The 22,666-nt window shown below is 40.4% G+C and overlaps 1 protein-coding gene across 4 annotated transcripts; it reads left to right on the forward strand.

Annotated features, from left to right (window-relative positions):
- The first annotated feature begins 1,317 nt into the window (after nucleotides 1–1,317).
- dzip1 (DAZ interacting zinc finger protein 1) lies at nucleotides 1,318–17,649 on the forward strand. Of its 4 annotated transcripts, XM_031740754.2 has the most exons (20): nucleotides 1,318–1,333; nucleotides 1,713–1,824; nucleotides 2,454–2,530; nucleotides 2,730–3,332; nucleotides 5,920–6,004; nucleotides 6,110–6,225; nucleotides 7,057–7,215; nucleotides 7,312–7,449; nucleotides 7,530–7,592; nucleotides 7,696–7,824; nucleotides 8,089–8,137; nucleotides 12,348–12,398; nucleotides 12,574–12,633; nucleotides 13,076–13,251; nucleotides 13,335–13,536; nucleotides 13,867–14,041; nucleotides 15,959–16,323; nucleotides 16,637–16,758; nucleotides 16,880–17,039; nucleotides 17,166–17,649. In XM_031740754.2, the coding sequence occupies exons 3-20, from the start codon at nucleotides 2,528–2,530 to the stop codon at nucleotides 17,249–17,251; spliced, it is 2,742 nt and encodes a 913-aa protein (XP_031596614.1). In that variant the 5' UTR covers nucleotides 1,318–1,333; nucleotides 1,713–1,824; nucleotides 2,454–2,527; the 3' UTR covers nucleotides 17,252–17,649. The 4 variants fall into 4 exon arrangements, with proteins under 4 accessions (XP_031596614.1, XP_031596612.1, XP_031596615.1 ...); XM_031740752.2 differs by lacking the exon at nucleotides 1,318–1,333 and having other exon boundaries at nucleotides 1,707–1,824; nucleotides 2,383–2,530; XM_031740755.2 differs by lacking the exons at nucleotides 1,318–1,333; nucleotides 12,574–12,633 and having other exon boundaries at nucleotides 1,707–1,824; nucleotides 2,383–2,530.
- Nucleotides 17,650–22,666: the final 5,017 nt, after the last annotated feature.

Raw genomic sequence — 22,666 nt, forward strand, 5'->3', positions numbered from 1 at the left:
GCTCTATTCCCGTGTTCTGGACCTGAAAACAGGGTTTGATCTTTGGTTTCATTCTATAATACTGGACTTATTTTTCTACGAAGGTTTGAATTTTGAGAGTGTTTAAACAAGAGAGAAAAGTGTGAAAATGTTCAAGCTTGTCTGAGAAAAGTGTATAAAAAGTGTAGTGAGGGGTTTTACAGCCTTAAAACATCTATAATAATTGTAAAAAATGAAGCTGGCTACTTCACGGATTTCACCTATCGCTGGTTATTTTTAGAACGTAGGGGATACTGTATACTTATAACCTTATAACACAAAAACACGGGTAAAGAAGGAGGCAGGAACTAACCAAGGAAGGAACACAGAGCCACAAGGAACACATTTTTGGATGACTCAGACAATAAATACACTGCAGACAATGAGGGTAAAATAAAACACGTGGGAAACAGTAGAAACAAACCAGGGATAACGAGTCAGAGAAGGTTAAACTGAACATAACACACACACACAACATAACATGCAGACTAACACAGAGACGTTTAAACTTGGCACAGACAAAAAGGTCAACAAACATGAAGACATGATTGACTGAGGAGATCTGGCACAGAAAGACCAGACAGATGATGACTGGGAACTAACAAAACTATACATAACAAACGCTGGGCAAAGGACTAAACATGAAAGGAGGAGGTGGGGGGGGTATCAAACCAATAACACAAGTCTATAAATGTTTAGAACATAAATCCCTTAAAATCAAAGACAAATCATTAACTCACAAAACCAAAAGACTTTGACTCAAAGACCCAGGGACCGTGGTATATGTTGCTTTATAACCTGTCAGCTGTAAATACCTAACATGGAGAAATAACAACATTAACGCATCTACGAAGTCTAGCTAAAATAACAACGATCACGAGAAGTTCAAATCCGCTTGAACGTGTGTTTTTATTTTTTGTTCCTTCTTCTTCTATGGAACTGAAAAGAAAGGACGAAATAATTCAATAAAGAAGCAAACAAAAAAGGCAAAAGGAATCAACCACAAGGTGGAGCAAGCCTGGCATGCTGTAGGTTAGAGGATCGGAAAGTTTTCAAAATCTTCACATGCATCTATACATGGTGCGTTTGCGTCCCTGTAGATGTGCTGGTGCCTCACAATTTCTTCTAATGTGCTCTCTTTTTATGTTTTTAAATGTGTTTAAAGTTATTTCCTTCTGCTGAAGTGGGACGATTCTACACCCCTATTCAGCCCCAAATTGAACAGCTGCTCCCTTCCCCCACTTCTTACTGCGAGATGCGTCAAACTCACGGCGGATCACACCGGAAATGATGTGTTTACTTCGCCAAAGTACAGGTTCGTAGTAATTCTTGGAAAGCTTTGGTGTCAAAGCTCGAAATAGACTTTTCAGAGTGACAGATGTGTTTCTACTCGGATCAGTGAACTGGAGTTTCCGCCGTAAAATAAGACATGAACCTGAATTGAATATCGCTATAAATTAAAAATGTAAATCATAAAAATAAAAGAAAATGAAGGCTCAGTCAGAAAAAATCTGAGGTTAAACATATAGCATATGGCTAATGTTTGGGAACATTGTACTACTGCGTTTCTGTAAAATGAAATGAAAAGATTTAAATTTAGCTTAAACTTTGTCTGCTGCATTGGCGTTTTATTTTAAAGGCAAGCGCCGGAAGTGTCGTATTTATTACATCTGTCTTGACCGTTGTCTTTTCAGAGCAGGCATTTAGGAATGTGGAAACCAGCAGCTACGTTACCCTCAAATCCCCTGGGATCTCGTCGAAAATAAACTTTTTTAAAGGCCACGAATTAACATCACAATCTTCCAGGTAAGTTATTTTTCATGTGGTAGTCCAATGTCAAACTCAAGATTAAACATTCACAGTTGTTAGTGATGTGTAATAAGGTTTAATATTGACTTAAGAAAAATGTCCGTTACCCAGACAGGCAGGCATGAAGGGATTTCAAAGAGTTGTTCTTTTCTTTAGCTAGCGGCTTGACTTTTCGGAGAAGCTATTGTGGTCTTTCTTTTTTTTTCTAAAACGTAACTTGAAGTCTTAAGAAGGACAAGCTCAAGCATGTCTGCTGTTGTTTGACTTGAGGTCAAGCAGGGGAATAAAACAAAAGCCTGCCCGAAGTTGAAATGACTGTTTAGAGACGTGACGGCAGATTAACGGTATTTGCTGTTAGCATGGAAAACGTTTTCCTGAACCTCCCTCGTGCTCCTCCGTTAGCTCTCGTTTTATTCTGTTTCACACCGTTTAGACGGAGGTGAGTGAGGAGACTTTGTTGTACAGTATAAGCTGATATGTACTGCAGGTTACAGCGCACTGTGAACTGTGTGGACACGTTTTGTTGGTCGCTGTTTTGATAACGTTTCTCCCCAGGGACGCTCGCCGCTGTCTCCAAGGTAACGGGGCGGACGCCTAATCTTGCTTGTCGCTTTGTGCTGCTTTAGCAACGGGGGCGGAACCGGAGAGGAGTGACGGCTCTTCGATCTGTTTCTCCGAGTAAAGGCAAAACCAGTCGAAGATGGTAAGGGCGATTGGCTGTGTGAGGACAGCAGCAGCAACATAGGTAGAAGGAGGCAGAGCAGGAAGTGGTGGAATCTGTGCTCTGCTGTTACCTCGCTGAAGCAGATGCTTCTTGATGTCTCTCTGTCTTTCTTTCTCTCTCCTAGTGATTGTATTTGATGCTAATGTGACTCCATCCCTTTCTCTCCTCTCTTTTTCAGCCATTTCACGAGGGAGTCTACTACCCTTACACCAGTGACACCCAGGGGAACCACTCATCAGCCGGGATCCCCTCTCTTCTGAATTCTCCTCTCAGCCAGAACATTGTAAACGGCCACACAGCATCATCCGCACCAAGCATGACTCCGTCCAGCACCACCTCCACCTTTCTCCCTTTCAAGTTCCGCCCACGCAGAGAAAGCGTGGACTGGCGGCGGATCAATGCAGTGGATGTAGACTTAGTAGTGAGCCAGCTGGACGTGGATGCCCTTCAGGAGCACATCAGCATGGTGACCTTCTGTAGCTTGGAGGGGGAGCGATGCCAGCGGTGCCAGACCCCCGTGGACCCAGCTCTGCTGAAGCTCTTGCGCCTTGCTCAGCTCACGGTGGAGTGGCTCCTCCACTGCCAGGACTTTCTCTCCCTCAATCTGCGTGTGGCGGAGGAGAGACTGTCGGCCACCGGCAGGGAGCATGAGCAGCTGCTGGTTCAGCAGAAGAAGCAGGAGGAGAAGGTGAAGGCGCTGAATGCAGAGCTCAAGCAGCGAAAGAAGGTTATTCGCACCCAGCAGTCGCTGCTCGCCCCACGAATCATCAGCAGCCACAAGGTACCGTTGACAGGCTAAACGCTTTCTCTTTGAGGGCCACTGGAGCTGTTTGAATTTAATATATGTGTGGCAGCGGACATCCACCCCCACCCTCTTTTTTCCTCTCCTCAGGCCCAAGTCTGTCATTGTTCCTGAAACCTATTCACATGTGTGGCTTTGTGCGTTTCACAACAGGGTTTCAAGGGAAAAAAGCAAAGCTTTTAGCATGGCCCAAGGAAATTTGCAGCTCTGAAAGCAGTTGTTATGTCCTAACCACAGTCAAGTTCTAATAATCTTTGTTTTCATGCAGGAAAAATCAGACTTAAAGCTGCTGAGCAAATGGTGTCATTTAGTGGCAATTAGGGTATTTTTTTAATCTAAAAAGGAAAGCAAACCCATCTGCCATCTCATCGTATGTCTGTGAATGCTGTCCTTGTTGGTTATTTATCACAAAAATTAAAAAAAAAATCTTCCTGTCCTCTTCAGGTGAACAACTAGCTCTGACCTGGCTAGGCTGTTCCCAAGGCAACAGATATAGTGTGTCATGAGAGCATGTGGTTGCTAGGTGTGCGCTAGAAGCTCAGCTAACAGAGCTGGTTCAATAATTGATAGCGAGGCCATGTGCGTGTGTCCTTTGAGGACCTTTGCGACTTTGGTGCCATATTTCTACAACATGAACCCACACTGCTGTCTTTGAAGACTAATTTAATTTGACTCCTAATTTCCAGAGTTACTCCTAACCAGTAATTTAAATGAGCCCCTCCAAGTCACATGACTGCATTTGAGTTTTTGCTAACATATGTTTTGACAACATATCTGTAGCAATATTTAGTCCCAGGAACAATCAGAGGCAGTGCTAAATGTAGCGCGTGTGTGTGTGTGAGCTGGTGTGTGGTGATGCCTGCCGCAGGGAGGACATGATCATCACTCACGCTATGTGTCTGTTTGGAAACATGAGCCTAAACTCAGTGGATGCTGCCGTTTGGTGCATGTTGCTGGGCTCTGTCTGAAACAAACACATGCTGCATTCATGAACACACAGACAGGTGGGTTGCTCCACTACATTTGTGAAATCTTAGGAATTAGTATCATTTTGTAAGATCGGTTATCACAGATTCCTCAGTTACAATTTATGCAAAATGAAACACCTCATATAAAGATGGATATTTTTAAAATTTTAAGGGTACTTATAATACTCTTACTGATACAGTTCTTTAACTGCTACCTTATTTGTTACTTTTGTAACTCTCTTTTAAGGAGAAAAAAAATCAAAAAGTTAGAAAATAGCATTTCTTTATTTTATTGTGCAATTACTTGATAAAATAAAGCTGATTCATAAAGCTCTTCCTTAGTAAGAGAAGGTGTATATGATTGCTGTTCCTCTGCCAGCATGGAGGCTGTGCAGAGGGTGTCTGTTCAATGTGCTCCCTCTCCTCCACAGTCCTAAGTCAAGCCTCCTGCCAACATCAGCCACTTGGTGTTTTTGTCTGTCAGGCTGCACTGACAGACAAAAACACTTTTAGTCCACTAGTGTCTGCTTGGGTCCCATTGGACATTCCACCTGTCTGGTTTTTTTTGTTTGTTTGTTTTTTGTTTTTTGACTGAGCAGATTAGTCCGCGGATAATTTACATTACAATACACCAACTATATATGCACCTTGACTACAAAGCTGTCAGGTCTCCACTAGGGCTGTTCGATATAACGATATATATCGGATAACGATATAAAAACGTCTATCGTTTCATTTTACGCTATCGTTTGTTTCGTGGTGTCGCAAAATAAACTGTTTACGGCAATATTTTTTCATCGTTTTGATGGTCACTGTAGTGGCTATATTAATTTCTTAATTTCTCTCTCTCTCTCTCCTATATTTAATATAACCACACTACGGACGGACAAGCACACGACAACGTTGCGGTTAGCAACAACCATGGTAACTCCATCACGTGTCCGCTTGTTTATGTTCCACATAAACCCTTCACAGTAAAGCTCAAGATCCTGTTGAGACTTTTCAAAATAAACTCAATCACGTGAAAGAGCAGATTATTTACGGATGAGACGCAAAACAAGAGCCGCCAGGTGCTAAAAAATAAACCTTAGACTCAAACGTTAGAACAGGCTTTTCCCCGCAGCACGCCGTGTAATAAATACTCACAAAGAAAACGGCGGCCGTTACCACTTATGTCTAAAGATGTATAGTTTCATGCATCTGTTAAAATACTCGACTCCAGCTACATGACGCGCAGCTGGAAACACTTCCCGCAAGTCGAGCTGCCCGAGATTCACATAATTTACAGAAAATGTTACATTTTTGTGATTTATATTTATTTTTGTGATAGAATTCTTATATCGGGATATGAGATTTTGGTCATATTGCACAGCCCTAGTCTCCAGCTGTTGGTGCCTGTAAGCATGTGTTATGCAGTCTTAATACACTGCAGCATAAAAGAGAGCACTGTCCACCACAGTGTGGTAAAATAATAGTAGCATTGGTGTGTTTATGATGAGATATTAAAGATTTTTATTATAAATTTTGAGTTATTACGTACTGATTTATTTCTGCAGCCAGTTTAATTAATGAATTTTTGTGTTCTTTCTTGCTTTTAGTGCCTGCATTGTGAGAAATCATTCCTCAATGCCTCCTTTCTGCAGAATCACATGCAGCGGAGGCACCCTGATGAGTACGAGAGCCGTAAGTGAAGTTAGGATTGATCTGAAGAACGACATGGAGAAAAATTATGAAGCATGTTGATAACATGCTTACATGTAGTTATGTCACTATCACTTGTCTTTTCAGAGCTAAACTCCGTCAGTGAGCAGAAATCTGAGATTAATAGTCTCAAATTGGAGATCAGCAGTCTGAAAGAACAGATTGTTCAGCAGCAGCAGGTGTTAGAAGCCAAAATAGCTCAGGTAGGATCACAAAGCAACATCTGAACTTTAATCAGAAAACATTAATCAAATAAAACTGAAAGCTGTGATTTGTAAATTATCTTTGGCCTGGGTTACTTTAAAAACAATAAAAATAATACAATATTTACTATTTGGAAAACTCTTAATAAAAAGAAGAAAAAGGTTCTTTTTACAGGTGTAAGATGTGCAATGTTGTTATGCCAAAAGGGTTCTCAGCTTTGTGAGATACTCATGGAAAAAAAGTGTCTTGAAGCCTTTACATGATGTTTTAAGGTCTCAGTGTACTTTTTAGCATCAATGGTGCCTTGGCTAAAGTGAAGGTAACCCTTTTCTGGGGCACTGACACAATCTTACAGCATGATGGAACTTGACTTCAATTCAATTTTATTTATATAGCGCCAAATCACAACAGTCGCCTCAAGGTGCTTTATATTGTACAGTATATCCTATGATAATAGATAATAGACTTTTGGATTAGCTTGTAGCACTGCGGCCTTCCTGTGGTCCAGAAAAGCACATGACATCATTTTCTTCCTAATCAACAACAACAACTGAAATGATGACACTACTGACCCCAATACCCCTGTTACAATGTATTACTGCATTGCCAGAATATAAATTCAAGTCAGTATCACTTTAGAAATAGCTCTTTTTTTTAAATGGCAATTTTCCATACTGTCTATATTCCTAGCTTATCCACTGATCTCACTTTGTAACACTGTCATCACAAAATGCTGCTATTTTATTGTAAGATATGGATCACAATGCAAAAGCTTATTTTGAGAGCTTTGTGGTCACTAATGAAGGTCATGTTCACGGTTGTGATTCTAGGAAAAAGAACAACAATCGATGCACAAAGACCTGTTGAGAGAATTGGACCGTTTTAAGGCTGAGGAGATGGCGCGCATGGACAGAAAGATAGAAGACAGCAGGGACGGCATGCGCAGAGAGATGGAATTTCTTTACAACCGAAATATTCAGGCTCTCAATGTATGAAATCAGTATTTATTTTGTATACCGCTGATTTGATCTTCAGGGTGTCTTTTAATCATTCCTATAATCTTTCTCATGTGTTTCCATTCATAGGAAGTAAATCAGAATCAGACAGCCAAGCATGAAAGGTCAATCAGCCCTGTGCACTCACAGCCAGAGAGAGATGTGGACATGTACAAAGAGATGCAGATACAAGCCATCCAAAAGATGGAACACCAGCTGAAGAAACAGGTCAGTGTTGAGATTGTTGCAAAAACCCAAAGCGATTTTATTTTTATTGCCACTGAAATTGCTAAAAATGACTCTTATAGGATAAGAAGTGGGAATCCAGACTGCAAGAAATGAAGGTTCAACACGAGTCTGAAAAGAATCAAGTATGCATTAATGTTCATCCTGATTAAAGCATATGCAGTATCAAACAAGCTTCTTTTGAAATGAACCAGCCAGAAAATTTATCCTCTTCCCGTTGTCTTCCAGCTGCTGAATGAGCTGAGCAAAATGCAGTCGTCTTTATCGGAGCGAGAGGAGCACAGCCAGAGGCAGCAGCAGGAGATGAGAAAGAGGCTGCAGGAAAAGGAGCAAACCATCAAGGCTCAGAGGGAGCAGGTTAGCTCACACAATCACAGTGGCACAGTAATCACCTCACTGCGCGATTATATGGAGAGAGGAAGTGAGGCGAGGGTCCGGCGCTTGTTCAGGATATCCTGTATTTGCTACATGGGCTTGTATCGACATGAGATGGTGTACATTTGGCTGGAAGCTACTTGTGCTTTTCCTGGAGTAGTTCACAGTTTTTAGATTATAAACCAGGAAAACCTTAAAGATACTGGATCATGTGATCTAGTGAGTGACATTTGTTTTCTCCCTCAGATAAAGACCATTTCCTCAAATCCACCTACAAAAGTAGCTGAAGTACCAGGTATGGATTCCTTTTAATAATACCACAGTCACAGCTGTAGATGGCATTCTCCTGTAGCTTGTGTGTATTTGTATTAGCAATGTGCAACCACTCCACTGCCTTTCTACATCACATCTGTTTTTGCTGGAACAGCCACCTGTGTTTGAAGCATAGAATTGTCAATTCAGTAACAGATGCCTGCTTTTACAGTGGTGATAGGCAATTTTCCCACGAAGCTGTGCGGGTGCGCAATCGTGCACTGCTGGCACGGTCTCTGTGCACAGAAAATCTGCATTGCGCACAAAAAAATAAATAAATCTAACCTGAATTGAAAATAAAATAAATACTTTAACAATTCATTCTGTTTTGCAGTCTGAGTCAGTAAGTGACCGGTGATTGGCTGCTCCACCTAATGATGCGATTAACATTCATATATACGCAGCTAATCAACGTCGTTGACAGGCAGCAATGACAGCGTCCTTATGTGCCAACACCGGTGTTTTAGCTAGCAATGCGGCGTGGCTGATGTGGAGTGAAGCCACGTTAATGACCCCGTGTACAACCATTGGAGGTGTGAGCAGGACGGACGGAAGAATTGACGGAAAGAGTGTGGACTTCATACCAGTTTTTAAATTGTGTTGATAGGCCACATAAAACCAGAGTTATGATAAAAAATATATGTAATGTTTGTTTTTTTTTCCTGAATACTAGCATTGTTTATATTTACTGCGGGAAGAAATGGTAAAAACTGCGTTTTATAAGGAAAGTGCTCGAAAGCACTCTCCGCCTGTGAACAAAACCAAAACCAAAAAAACCCACCCTTTCCTATTGGTGGAAAAACGTACCATGTCGACCAATCAAAAAATGATATGGCGACATGGCATTTAGTTGTTTAGGAAGGGGGAAGTTTTAGGAGTGACGGCGGTGTTTTGAGATGTGAGAGATTTGCGACGTTTACCGTGTATAGATTCTAAAGTTAGTGTGTTGTCTTGTGTAGTTAGTGTGCAGTGTAGTCAATAGTTTTGTTCTCCTTTATCTCATAGTGGACATAAATCATTTTTTGGAGTGGCATAAATAATTTGTGTGGCATCAAATTTGATGTAGAACACCTGATTGTTCTGTAAATAGTTTGAAATCTTTATTTTAAAACCCGCCTTGGCTGCATTTTTAGGTAAATAGCTGCAAAAAATTTTGTTGTTTGTAAAACTCAGTTACTTTTTTGAAGAAGTAACTATAATTAATTGCCCAACATTGGTCATTATATACTGTATTTTGCAGACAGAGAGTTACAGGACTCTCCCAGACCACAGACTCATACTCATAATACAAGTCAGAGCTTTATAAAAAAAAAAAAAAGAAAGAAAGTTGTGTTTTCAAAATTGAAGTTCAAGTTATTTTTACTTCCAATAGTGTTAACATATTACACAGATCATGAACAAGATTTTTTTTTTTATTTTCATTGTAAGTGGGCTAAAGCACTTAATTAAAAGTAGTCTAACATAAATGTAAATGCTGTAATTTGATTATTTTAATAAACCATGTAACTTGGATGGATTCGATGCTGGCGTGACCACAGTGCACACGTCTGATGTCGCTCACAGTGGTCCAAGGGATCGCTCAGGGAGTTTTTGTTTGCTCAGACATGTGAAAAATTAGGGAACATTGGTGCTAGGCCTTTATATAGGCTTACAGTAAGTCACCTTTTGGTCAGCAGTATGTAGATTATAAATCATTTTACTGGCATCACAAAAAAATTAAGTTATTTACTTAATTGTTTTGAGTCATTGTGTCCTAATATGCAAACTGTGCTGCTCTTACAGAAATGATGTCACTTTTCTGTGGTTTGTTTGCATTCATTTTCTGTCAGACAATTTCAGTTTGGACTTATTCTTCCAAGACTTTGTGGCACGAGTTAATCTGTCCGTGGTAAAAACGCATCAGCCTTGAGTAACACTCGATCATCACTTCACCTTTTCACTTGTACAAAGGACCTGTGTGAGTTTCACCCAAAATAAAATCCAGCACAGAACCACCACAAGCAGAAATGAAGCAGTTTTAAAATCAAACTTTCATATAGAGCTGGGCGATATAAGAGTTTTTCATATCACGATATGTTTTTTTCATTTCAGGCGATAACGATATATATCACGATATAAGCCAAATAACTATATTTGTAAGATTTAAATGTGCCGTTGCTCACAAGTAAAATGTGAAATAATCAGCAGCTTGTTTTGATTTAAATATTTATTTCCCATAATAAGTTCAACAGGGCAGATGTACTTAAAGAACATGAGACTTCAGTTTCAGATAAATAAAGGCAAATATTGCAAACTACACAAAAGGTAGCCGCTAAAGCGTTTAAGTTTCAAAATAGAACAAACAAAACAGACCACTAAATTGTCAATTCCACTTAGAAACAAAATATTAATTCTAAAAATAAATCTTAGTTTGTTTTACAGAAGAACAGACAAAATTGACTAACTTTTGTCAATATCAAATAAACTGAGAACTAAAAGGAAATTCTCAATCTCTCCTTGTTGTATAGCTTAGCTATTACCTCAATTAGCTGCTTGAATCCTTCATTTTCGACCGTGTTTATTGGTAGCATGTCTTTAGCAAGATGGTAGGCTATGGCATTCGTTATGTCGTTATGTCTCTTAGCTTTTTTGTCATATGGTAAGACGCTGGAGAAAGCCGACTCAATTGACTGTTGTTGCTTCGCAGGGATTCTCCTGGTTGTTTTCGATGACGAATTAGCGTTTTCAGTCTACGGAACTTCTCTGGCCCTTCCTTTCAACAATCTCTCCGGCATTGGAACCGTCATCTGTGTTCTCTTCGGTAACCTGGTCACCCAAGCTCTCGGTTGATTTTTCTCTAGCGGGCAAACTCATTTTCTCCATTAACCAGCCGGCACGGCGGCTGGCTGCTTCCCAAACAAATACACATGTGCGGCTGGGCACTTGTGCTGTACGTAACAAGTCACGTGACGTGACGCTGCGGCTGTGATTGGTTCGGCTATGCGCTACTTAATTTGGATTGGCTGTTCTTTTTTTTTTAAGACAGGAAGAGAGAGAGATGAGGTCTATCGCAATAGTTTCATTTTTCTATCGAGAAAAAGTTATTTCGCAATACATATCGTTATCGTTCTATCGCCCAGCTCTACTTTCATATATATTACTCTGAAACACCAAAAGCTAAAGTAATTATTTATGCAGCTCATCTGCATTACATTGATATAGTGGAAGCAGTGGTATAACTCTGAGCATATTGTCTATATATAGTTTATACTGTAATGCTATAACAAGGAAATAACTAGGGCTGCTCGATTATGGCAAAAATGATAATCACGATTATTTTCACTGAAATTGAGATCTCGATTATTTGACGATATTTATTTAACAATAACAATGTATTGAATAATGGCTTTAAAGATGTCAAAAAATAATATAAAATAGTGTGCAAATACTGATAACAGTGCAAATGTTTGCAATATAAAAAAATAAATGAAAAATGTAAACATCTATGTTTAGTGAACTTCAAAATACTGTATAATACTGGTTGTTCACTGTGTTAATTGAGCAGTGGTCTTTGGCGAGGAAAAACGTTACTGCGTTTGTTATCTCCTTGTGTCTCTGGGAGCTGGTGGGATATTTAGTCGCGTTGTACAGGATAGCGTGAATGGAGGTCTGTGAGGATGAAGCAGGTGTTGTCAAGAGTTTTTCTCTATGTTCCTTCATTGATCGTATGTCACTTTGTGAGCGGTCTTCAAATGATTGAATAAATTTGTAGTGTTGCTCTGTGGTGCAGCTACGACACCGTAGCAAAGTTTACACACTATGTCTACTTGATCTGACTCTGCAAACCCATAATGTTTCCACACCACTGAAGTCATTTTATCTCTCTTTTCAACCAATGGCATTCTTTCTTCAGCAGCCATTATCCTCTCCTCTCCAAATAACTTCTGCATAGCTTTCCGAGCTTTCTGAGCTTCCCTCGGGTCCTCTTAATTGTTGTGACGCGTGTTCGAAACGCAGAGAGGTGCGCTCGATTTGCCACACGGAGCAGCGCGGAGTAAAGCACGAGGGAGGTGCTAATAATCGGCTCAGTCATTTTTAATGATCGTTGAAAGCCCAGATTGTAATCTACATTAAAATTCGATTAATTGAGCAGCCCTAGAAATAACATTTCTGATCTTAATGCCACACTTTTCATCTTTGTTTCTGTTTTTCAGTCACTGTCAGTCCGCCGGCTTTGGAGCCTAAACAAAGAAGAGTTGTAGTCGGTAAGTTAATAGAAGCCAGCCATCAGAAGCAACATTTGTCACTCCCCAGTGAGGCTGTGCATGTGCTTTTGTGCACAAAAGATTTAGCAGTTTTGTGTTGTTTTTCTATTGCTCATACTCAGTATTCATTTTATCTGACCTTCTGACTTACCTGGACCTCATGCTGTCCAATTAGAGGAGCCAGTCTCTGTTCTTAAGCTGGATCCTATTCAGGAGGTGTCAGAAGAGGAGAAAGGTAAAATACACTAAAGACATTAAAACCAGCAGATCCAGCTGATTGCATGCTGCTGCTGCATGGATAAATCAGTCTCCTCTGAGCAACCGTTTTCCATGAGTGCATTCGGACTGAGATCGTCTTAATGACACAAAGGACATTAAGATGACCTTAGTACACTAAAGCTTTTTGGAAAGCCACCTCTTGGCCTGTGTATATTCTGTGATGGTGTCGTCATCATCATGTCCATTCATCATCTTGTTGCCTTGTTGTTGACAAAGAAACTTAGAGACATTCTCCTCCTCTGCGGTCACATCTACCCAACTCCACCTGTGGTTTGGAGCTTCCTGTGAAAACTGCTAAATGCATGCTCATTCTATTCTCTTATTTCCCCTTTGCTGTCTGTAATTGGACCATGAATGTCCTGAACAGCTCGACTGACTGACTGAGATGTCCTTTACAGACTCGAGCAGCCACTCAGACAGAAAGGTGGTGGAGAAGAAGCCTGAGCCGGCTCCAGAGAAGAAGCCAAGGGTGAACACGAGCGCTTTGAAAAGGAACTCCAACATAAAGAGAGAGATACAAGCAGAGCTTAAACAGGCTCTGATCAAGAAGCTGGAGAACTTGGGGGTCAAGCCTGTATGTTGCATATTCCTAATCAGCAATACAAGGAAGAACATGTACCATAATGCTAATGTTATTCCCTCTACCTCTTCTAAAAGGATCAGAGCGGTCTAAAGAACAAGGAGCTCACTGCGATTCTGTCCAAGCTGGATTCAAAGCGGGAGAGCGTTGCAAAGTCGATGTCTGGCTACTGGAACCACCGGGAGGAGATAAAGAGCATTGTGGAGCAGAAGCTGGGTGCTCAAAGCACCAGCAATCCTGCTGCATACTCTCAGCCTAGATCCAGACACCCTGTTCAAGGTGCTTTCCAGTTCTTAATCATCCAAAAGCCTCTTAGCGCATGAGATCATCTTCTTAACCAACAAGAAATAATACACTGTTCTTTTGCCAATTATATTGCTGTTTGAGCTACTGTTAGATTTGCTGCTCCTTTTACAATCAGAATTTTTCATCGCATGTGGGTAAAGTTGAATGTTATTTTATTTGACACTGACTGCATGTGCTTTCCACAAGCCAGGTGTAATCTGTTATAGCTTGTTTGCTGCCACATAAGCTGATTTAAGTTCTGACACACTGTCAGTGACTGAGCTGCTAATTGTGTTTACTTGACTCGTTTTTCTCTTCATTCAGTGTTGCAGATCCGCCCTCGCTCCAGCAGCCTGCCCTCCAGAGCCAGCCAGGGGGCGTCTGCTTCTGCAATCAGACAGCCTAAGACCCCTCAGCCAGCACCAAGGACCAAGGCCACCACCCAACACAAGACCTCTACGCCCAACTCCAAGACAGCCTTAAAGAGCTTCGCTACCAAGTATGACAGAAAGTTCATTTATCAGTTTTTGTGAAAGAATAGTTTGTCCATAAATGTCCACTCAGTATTTACATGGTTTAATCATAGCTGTGATAAATGTTCTAAAGTCATCTTTGATGAGCCATTGAAAAAAACTCACACAGGTTTGAACCATTTGAATATAGCACTCTGTTACTTATATTACTGGTCTTTTCATCATCAGTTCAGTGGAGCACAGTTAAAGTTTAAAACTTTTGCCATTTACTGAAAAAAATCAAAGTGATATATATTTAAATACGTCTCAGTGCTTGGTTGTGAACATGGTTATAGGCATAAATGAACCCCTGGTAAAGGAAGGCCGCAGGGAATTTTATATTTTTAATATTTGTTTAGAATACGACTATATGTAGTGAGCTTTGCTGAGTTCTGCTTCTCTTTTCTGTTTGCATTCGCACCTCCAGTAGGAATGTTAACGTGATAAAATAGCAGATGGTTGCCATAGCAGCAAGACACCTGCAACAAAAAGGTAGAGGTCGCCATAATCAGAGTTGTGTGTTTGTGTGTGTCATGGTTTTCATGGTAACAGTGTGCTGTTAAGCCCCAGTGCCTGCAGCCAGCTAATGGGTAGGTTGGACTTTAGTATAGAGTGCTATCTGTTTGCTGTGAGGCTAGTATGCTATACTAGCACACATGGAGCAGCTGGGCTGGGTCAGTACAGGCTGTGACACACAGGTGCTGAGGTCTTTTGTAACCTTACTTCAGTATTTTCTGTCTCCTTTTCTTCTCTGTGTAGAATCATAATAATAGTTTAATATCACGACCAACACTTTGGAAAATACAAATGTTCTATTTCAGTTCCATTTGGTTGTTTCTGGAAATTCCCACTTTTTTCTTTTTTTTTTCTTTCTTGATTTTTATTTTAACATTTTTGAAATGATTGGTCACAAACAGGTGTTGTACTGTCAGGATGTGGCAGGTAAACCCGTATCAGACTCAGTGCTGGATGCACATGCAAACAGTGAAAGAGTGTAGGATGTTCACTTTTGTCGGATGGGGTGGGGCTTGTATATCACAGCTGATGTGGTTTGATCATCCAACAACCCCAGCAAGGAACACATCTCTGATCGGGATATTTTTTGTAAGGAAAGTGCTTCCAAGTGCAGTGTGACACATCAACAATTTTGTAATCATTTTCCAGGAAATTGAAATACTGTTAAGAACACTCTATCATTGTCAGCCTCATGCTGACTTGTCATAGACTGCTTAAGTTGTATCATTTTGAACATCAACTAGGAACTACGGCTTTATTCAGGGGTCTCAAACTTGCGGCCCGGGGGCCACTTACGGCCCATATTTTGACATGAAGAAACATAAAGCAGTTTGGCCCTTGAAGTTAGTGAGGATTTGTTTATTGTTGAGTGCAATGTTAAGTAAGTTCTTTAAAATAAGTTCTTTAAAAAGCAAAAAATGATTTAATATGAAGGCAACATGAGCAGGGAGCACAAACATGTTGAGGGATTGGCTGTTGTTAGTTCAGTGAGAGCCAAAAGCTAATGTGTACACAGTACACTTTTATTTTGTTAAATACAAACAAAATGGTAGCAGAAGTGCTGCCACGTGTCCGGCCAGAAAGAGAGGAGAAGTGTGTTTATTTGGTAGTTCAGTGAAAGGCTTCAGTTAGTTAAGAGTGAGAGAAATAAATTGCGTTCACGTTTGCAGTTTTGACCTGTTATACAATGTTTGAAACAAAACACTACATTTTTGGAAATATTTGTGGGTGTTTTCTTGTTTGATGTTTAAGTTTGAGACCCCTGGCTTTATTATCAATGAAGTTCTTGGCTTCTCGGTTATTTGAAACCGAAACTAAATGCAACACTGTTCTGATCACTGTCAACTTAGTTGTGTGCAGCAAAAACTGTTATTTGTGTCATTCTTAAGGACTCCTCCCTTCAGTTCAGAGGAGGAATCTGAGGATGATGTCACAGATGAAGATGAGGAACAGCCCCTAAAACACCAGCAGGGGAAATCACCACAACCCAGATTTAACCAAGCAACCCAAATCCAAACTAGAGCTGGCAAAGCCAGTCCTGTCCAGGACAGGCAGGCTGTTGTCAGGCAGTCGCCCATCTACAGCATCCAGTACTCCAAAGTCTCAGTGGGTGGTGTAACCAAGACTGCGGTCACAAAACTAAAGAGCGATGAAGAGGAAGATGATTGGTCAGAAGTCAGCGAGCAACAGGAGACTGACCTCCAGAATTACAAAGACCAGAACGGCAATGTGGAGAAGAAAAATCACGGGAAAGGTTAGTTAGGTTTGATGTTTTGAAGGATCTGTGTAAAATGACATTATACAGCATACATGTTCACCCTTAGGCCCCCTCCTCCATTTACAGATGCTCTTTCCGTTTTCATGTTACAATGCTGTGGTTATAGCCATTCCTCAACTCTCTGAATGGTACTATCTGGATTTTGATCAGTGGTTGTTGATCAAAGACCATTCACAGAATGCGGTTTATGCTATCATAGTTTGCCTGTTATGTAACATTCCAAGGTATTGTTACAATGCCTTAAAGTGTAAATTGTGTGTTATGTCTTTTTTTTTTTTTTTTTTTACAGAATACAAAGTCAGTGACCTGGCCAGAAAAATGGAGAAGCAGTTTGCTGAGAGAGCAGTAAAGAAACCACCAGGTGGCGTTAGCGTCTTACCAGAGAGGGCGGATGAGGTTCAGGAACTCAGTGTAAGATGATGTGATCTCAGTGGATAGCTTTGATTTGATACTGCATAAATAAAAATGTAAGCTCTTATCGCAAAATTAAAAATGATCCATAATGCTGAAACAATAATGTACTTGCTGGCAGTACACAGATCTAGAGGAGAGCAGCGAGTGGATGGTCTCCTCCTTAGAGGACCGACGGGATGTGTCAAAACCGGCCCAGGATTCAGGACCAATGAGGAAAAGCCTGGAATCACGAAGCACCAGTGTCTGGGGAACCTCCACAGAAAAGGGTCCTAAATCAGGTCAGTGCCACTTTAATGCAGATGAATGTTTTACTGCCTCTCGTGGTCTTCATAGGAGGACATGTTGACATTTGGAGTATGAAGATTCTGTCTCATGCTGTCTGTGTGTTGTCGTGTGGCTCTCAGGTCTAACTGAAGCTGGAACAGGAAGCACGCTGAAGAGCAGCCTGTGCTCCCTGAGTGACATCAGTGACTCTGAGGACATCAGCTGATCACACTAAGAAACCTCAGCCACCTCCTCTGACAACTACAATCAATCATAAAAAGCCATATTATAAAAGCTGTAAATAGAGGAAAGCAATATTTCACAAAGGTAGCTAGGTTTCAGAGGTCTGCATAGAAAAGGTGGCCATCTAATCAATACCATAGGCCTCGAAACTCTCTTCTTGCCTTAGTCTTTTTTACTGTTTATCTTTTAATAGATTGTCTTCTGTTTTTTCTTCTTTCCTTTTTTTTACTCATGCAACCCAAACTTTAAATGAGATACTGATTTTGGTACTGTATGTAGAGTGTGTATGATTTTGTATATCCAATTTTATAATGTATTCATGTGACCAAAGGAACAATGAGATATGACTTTGTAAATAAAATATTTATACAAGCAATCATAGATTTTTCTTATGAAATTATTTCAAGCAAGTAGTTTTTTGCATGCCTCCAAGTTTTGCTTTAATGGAAGTATTCTTAATGTCAATAAACACAATGAAATATGTCCAATGAATGAAATAAAGCAATGAGCCGTACAATAGGAAGTCTTAACATGTGATGGGAAACAAATTTTTGAGATATCTATTCTGTGGATATTGCACAGAAAACTTCATGTGACCACATTTCATCATTAATTTAACTGCTAAATATATAGAATATGCAAAATATGAGATATCTGCAAACCAGTTTTAATGCAGTCTTGTCTAAAACGGTGACACTCTTCCTAGCTACACCCTAATAATTAACTGACATCATTGTGTTACAGTCTATATTTTTAATAATTCAATAAGATAAAAACTAGAATATACTTTAAATACTTGAAATCGTTAAAAATGGCACGATTTGTGGAAAATTTTGGGTCAATTTTTGTTGTAATTTTGGGGGTAAACAATATTATTTAGCTTCAATAATATTATTTCATTTATTTTATATAGCACCAGTTCACAGTCTCCTCACGGCAAGCTATCTGAACCTGGCATCAGATGGAAGTTAAAGTAGACCCAATATGCCTTCCTTACATTCAATCAAAGATTTACTTTCAAGAAATGTGAAATTTAGAGAGAGAACATGCAAAACTACATTAAAAGACTCCAAGAATTAAACAAGTAAGGAGCATAAAACAAACTCAATAGATTCCCTTTAAACTGATCTTATGAGATAAACTGAGTTCTTGTCATACACACTGAAAGTTTACATTTCAGCTTTTTGTAATGATCTTGTTCTTTTTTCAACAACATTTTGAGGTTATCTGCTGATCTGTAGGATTGCAACATCTACCAAGTACACAGAAAACATTGTCTTTTTATTCGTTTATTTAATCTTGAGCACCATCTTCTGGCATCTCAGCAGAAGTACAGGCTCGGTACTACAGTAAGGACTTTTTAAGAAATATGAGAAATTGATCATTGTGTGTGGCACTCGTTCTCAATGAAGAGCATTACAGATTAAATGCACTTTCTTTGATTTCCAATTAAAGTATGTCGTTTTTATTTATAAAATGCTTTGTATTTAGCGAGTGATGAGTAAAGTGGTTATCATTAAGGACAGAACAAAAATAAATAAATAAATGAATAATAAGAAACAATTCAAAACGGGTTTTAAGAAGTGACTTAAAAATAGACAATGGCAGCAAATTCCACAACTTAGGCGCTGTCACAGCAAAAGCTCTGTCTCTCTGAGCTTACGCTGTGTCCTGGCACATCTAAGAGCAGATGATTAGCTTACCTGAGCGACCAGGAGGGTGAGTGCAAATGGTACAATGTAATGTACAATGTGCGACGTAGGTACAGAATACTTTGTACCTACATTGTTTTCTACAGACTGGAAATATTTTTTTAAATCTATTTATTAAAATAAGATTGTTGTGTATGTTTCATGTGTATTAGGTGATCAATCAATGCAAAAGAAAAACAGAAGTAACATATTGAAAGGCAAGATACCTGAAAACATGTGTAGAGGTGACAAAATAATTGTGTAGTGGAAATAGTGATGCTCTTTCTGTCTTTTTTTTATAAGCATGCATTATGTGCCTGCTTTAACAACACATACAGTCAAAAAGTAATGTCATAAATGAAAGTGTCAGAAAAAAGTAGAAGCTTTCTCATTTAAGCAAAAATTGGGGATAAAACAAACATTTAAAAAACTACTAAAGCTACTAAAGTTAGTAGCTATTAACTGTCTTGTGGAGAGTTAGTAGCAAAATTGATCCCACCTTTATCATGATCAATTCAAGCTGGAAGATGCTCTCCTGATTGCAGATTCATACAGCAACAGCCAGAACCTGCAGAGCCAAACCATGTCCTACCCGATAGAGCCGTATGGTCAAATTCACAAACTAGCGCTGCAGCAGATTACTGACTTGCTGTCTGAGCCTCGTGTCCGGAGTGGCGACAGCTGAGGGTTCCATCTTTTTGCTCTGAAAGTAAAAGCTCTAGTCGGAATGTTGGAACAGCTTGGGAAAGGGGAGACTGGAACTGGAGTGTGGGTTGCATGTCACCAGACTACTGTCCAAACTGCCATTCTTCAAGCGCAGTTTAAGTGGTTCATCAATCCTATTCAGTCACCAATGCCAATCTTACCAGATTTTGCAGAGTGGCTCGAGTACAAAGTCTGTATTCAAGATCATGATTTGTATTTCCATCATCCTTAACAATATGTCCATCAAGGGAAGGATGCCAAGCCGATACCAAGCAGAGAGCAACAACAGCGACCACCACCATGTTATTGGGCTATGACCCTCCTGCTAAGAAGTCAGAGCCTCCTAAAGAGGCAAAACAAATCCAAAAGTGCAAGATTACCTCAAGGATAGATACCAGCAGTGAAATCAGATGCACTTGGAGGTACTCTATGAAGTTAACGCACTGTGATACACTAGATCAGATCTAGTGTAGTCGGTTTGCTTAGCTTTGCAAATCAAATCAAATCGCTTTTGTTGTCACTTTACATTTCTGGTACACTGGTACAGCACATGTGAGTCAAAGTCTTGTGTGTCTTGTGTACAAACAACAGAGGTATGCATGCTAAGCGAGCCTACCGCTGGGCTACTGGAACAAGAAGGCATCGGTGGGCAAGAGATGAAAACAGGGCGTTGTTGGAATGCTACTACGCAAGTAACCCTGGCGGAAGGGGTTACATGAATAGGATGAGGGGCCTATGGATTCTTCGATACCCAACATCCACAATGACGGCGAAACAACTAGTAGCTCAGTGTTCCAACATTCGAAAGAAGGGACTGCTATCACAGCTAGAGATTGACGAGGTACAACATAAATGCTACGGCCCTACAATAGTACACAGAAATCCCAACAATAAGGCCATCCCCAGTGACCAAGCACTTTGGCAACAGTGGAAAGAAAAAACTCCCTTTCTGCCAGAGGAAGAAACCTCCGCAGATTCTCACAAATCTCCGGCAGAACCAGGCTCAGGAGGGGCAGCGTCTGTCCCTTTGGTTGGGGGTGAATGACAAAACACAAAAAAATGATGCCAGTAAATTTTAATTTCAATTTCTTATCATTGAAAATAAAATAATTTACACACAGCTTTTAATAGTAATGAATACATTGAGCACTATCACTAAATTTAACTCCTAACCACTGAACAGACCAAGATTGTATCCATACAAAGGAGCTGTTATTATTTTGTCTGTTGGTCAATGCTGGTACGAACCCTGTTCAGGCTCTATTGATCCCTTGGGAAGGTTTTAACTTTCTTTCATTATCTTCATTTCATTTCATAATCTCAGAAAATCTGTTTGGTTTGAATGCTCAAATTATTTTTCCACAACACAAACCAGGCATGAACACGAAGAACTCAAAAAGAAGTTTTAAGATGCTTATCAGCCACTTGATCAAAATTATAAAAATGATCAGTTTGTATGGTAAATAAGAACAGGTTGGACATGTTATGCTTTAACACATCAGTTAACCATTCTGAAATATCAAGAAAAAGATGAAGATGAATTGGTCCCCTCATTAAGGACCAATGAGGGGACCCATTCAGAGGGATTTACATAAGAGTCACTGGTGGCACAGGCAATTCAGGGACACAACTTTATTGCAGAGACTTACAAAAAAACTTACAAACAGAAAAATTGGTGCAGAATATTATAAATAAGGAAATGCACCAGTAATAAATTAAAGGCCAATTGTTAAACATTTTATAACTTATATTAGCAACTGAACTTGTACAAAGATGATTGGAGACATGGAATTTTGAGGAGGTTGGCCAATTTTTAAACAAAATACACCTTGTTCTGTCATGGGACTCAAATGTTATTTACAACACCAACCAGTAAGAGCAATGTCTTTATGCTACAGCTTCATATTGTATGAGTAATCATACGTTTTCTTTCTTCACTCTTGGTTCCCTCTGGCTCAGACGAAGCTGTCTCTGCCCAAGGTTTGATCTGTCTTATTTGTTGCTCTGGTTGTTCGGCCATTCATGCCTTTGTTATACAGTGGGGGCACTAGTGTCACTCTGGAGGATGGGGGCGGCCCCATGCTAAGCGAGCCTACCGCAGACATGAGCGAGACAGATAAATATGAAGGCATGCCGGCTCGGACGTCGCCCGGATCAACAAGGTCCGCGTCAGGTGTTGAGGAACCAGGGCACCCTGACGACAAGTGGGCTACTGGAACAAGAAGGCATCGGTGGGCAAGAGATGAAAACAGGGCGTTGTTGGAATGCTACTACGCAAGTAACCCTGGCGGAAGGGGTTACATGAATAGGATGAGGGGCCTATGGATTCTTCGATACCCAACATCCACAATGACGGCGAAACAACTAGTAGCTCAGTGTTCCAACATTCGAAAGAAGGGACTGCTATCACAGCTAGAGATTGACGAGGTACAACATAAATGCTACGGCAAGGACGCCAGGTCAAGGGGGAGATATCATCACCCCCACCCGAGATTGGGTACATAGCCCCAAGTGCGATAGGAGAAGGATCGTTGAGTGCGAGAGGAACTGACCTGAAAGATAGGATCATGGCCAAGCTTGAAACCTGGATCCCCGTGGCGGTTACCAAGATTACGTGAAGTACCCTCAGAAGGTCTGCTAGATGATGTTAATGCAGCACTACGGATGATACCTACAACCACGATTACCGACACTAACAAGCTGATCTACACTACGGCAGCAGTGATCAGTGAGATGCTTGGCTACAAGTTGAACAGCCACAAGGGGCAGTACCCTCCATGGAGAAGGAGGCTAGAGGGCAAGATCAAAGTAGCACGGAGGGAGGTTAGCCAACTAACGGAGTTGCAGAAAGGCGCGACAAAGAAGGTGCATAAGAAATACAGCAAGCTGTCCATACCTGAGGCCTTGGAAACTGCCAAGCAAAGACTCACAGCCTTGGCCAGCCGCTTGAGGAGGTACACCAGAGAGATAGAAGGCAGGAGAATAAACCAGCTGTTCTCCAC

The sequence above is a fragment of the Oreochromis aureus genome, linkage group 23 (genome assembly GCF_013358895.1).
Source record: "Oreochromis aureus strain Israel breed Guangdong linkage group 23, ZZ_aureus, whole genome shotgun sequence".
NCBI classification, from domain to species: Eukaryota; Metazoa; Chordata; class Actinopteri; order Cichliformes; family Cichlidae; genus Oreochromis; species Oreochromis aureus.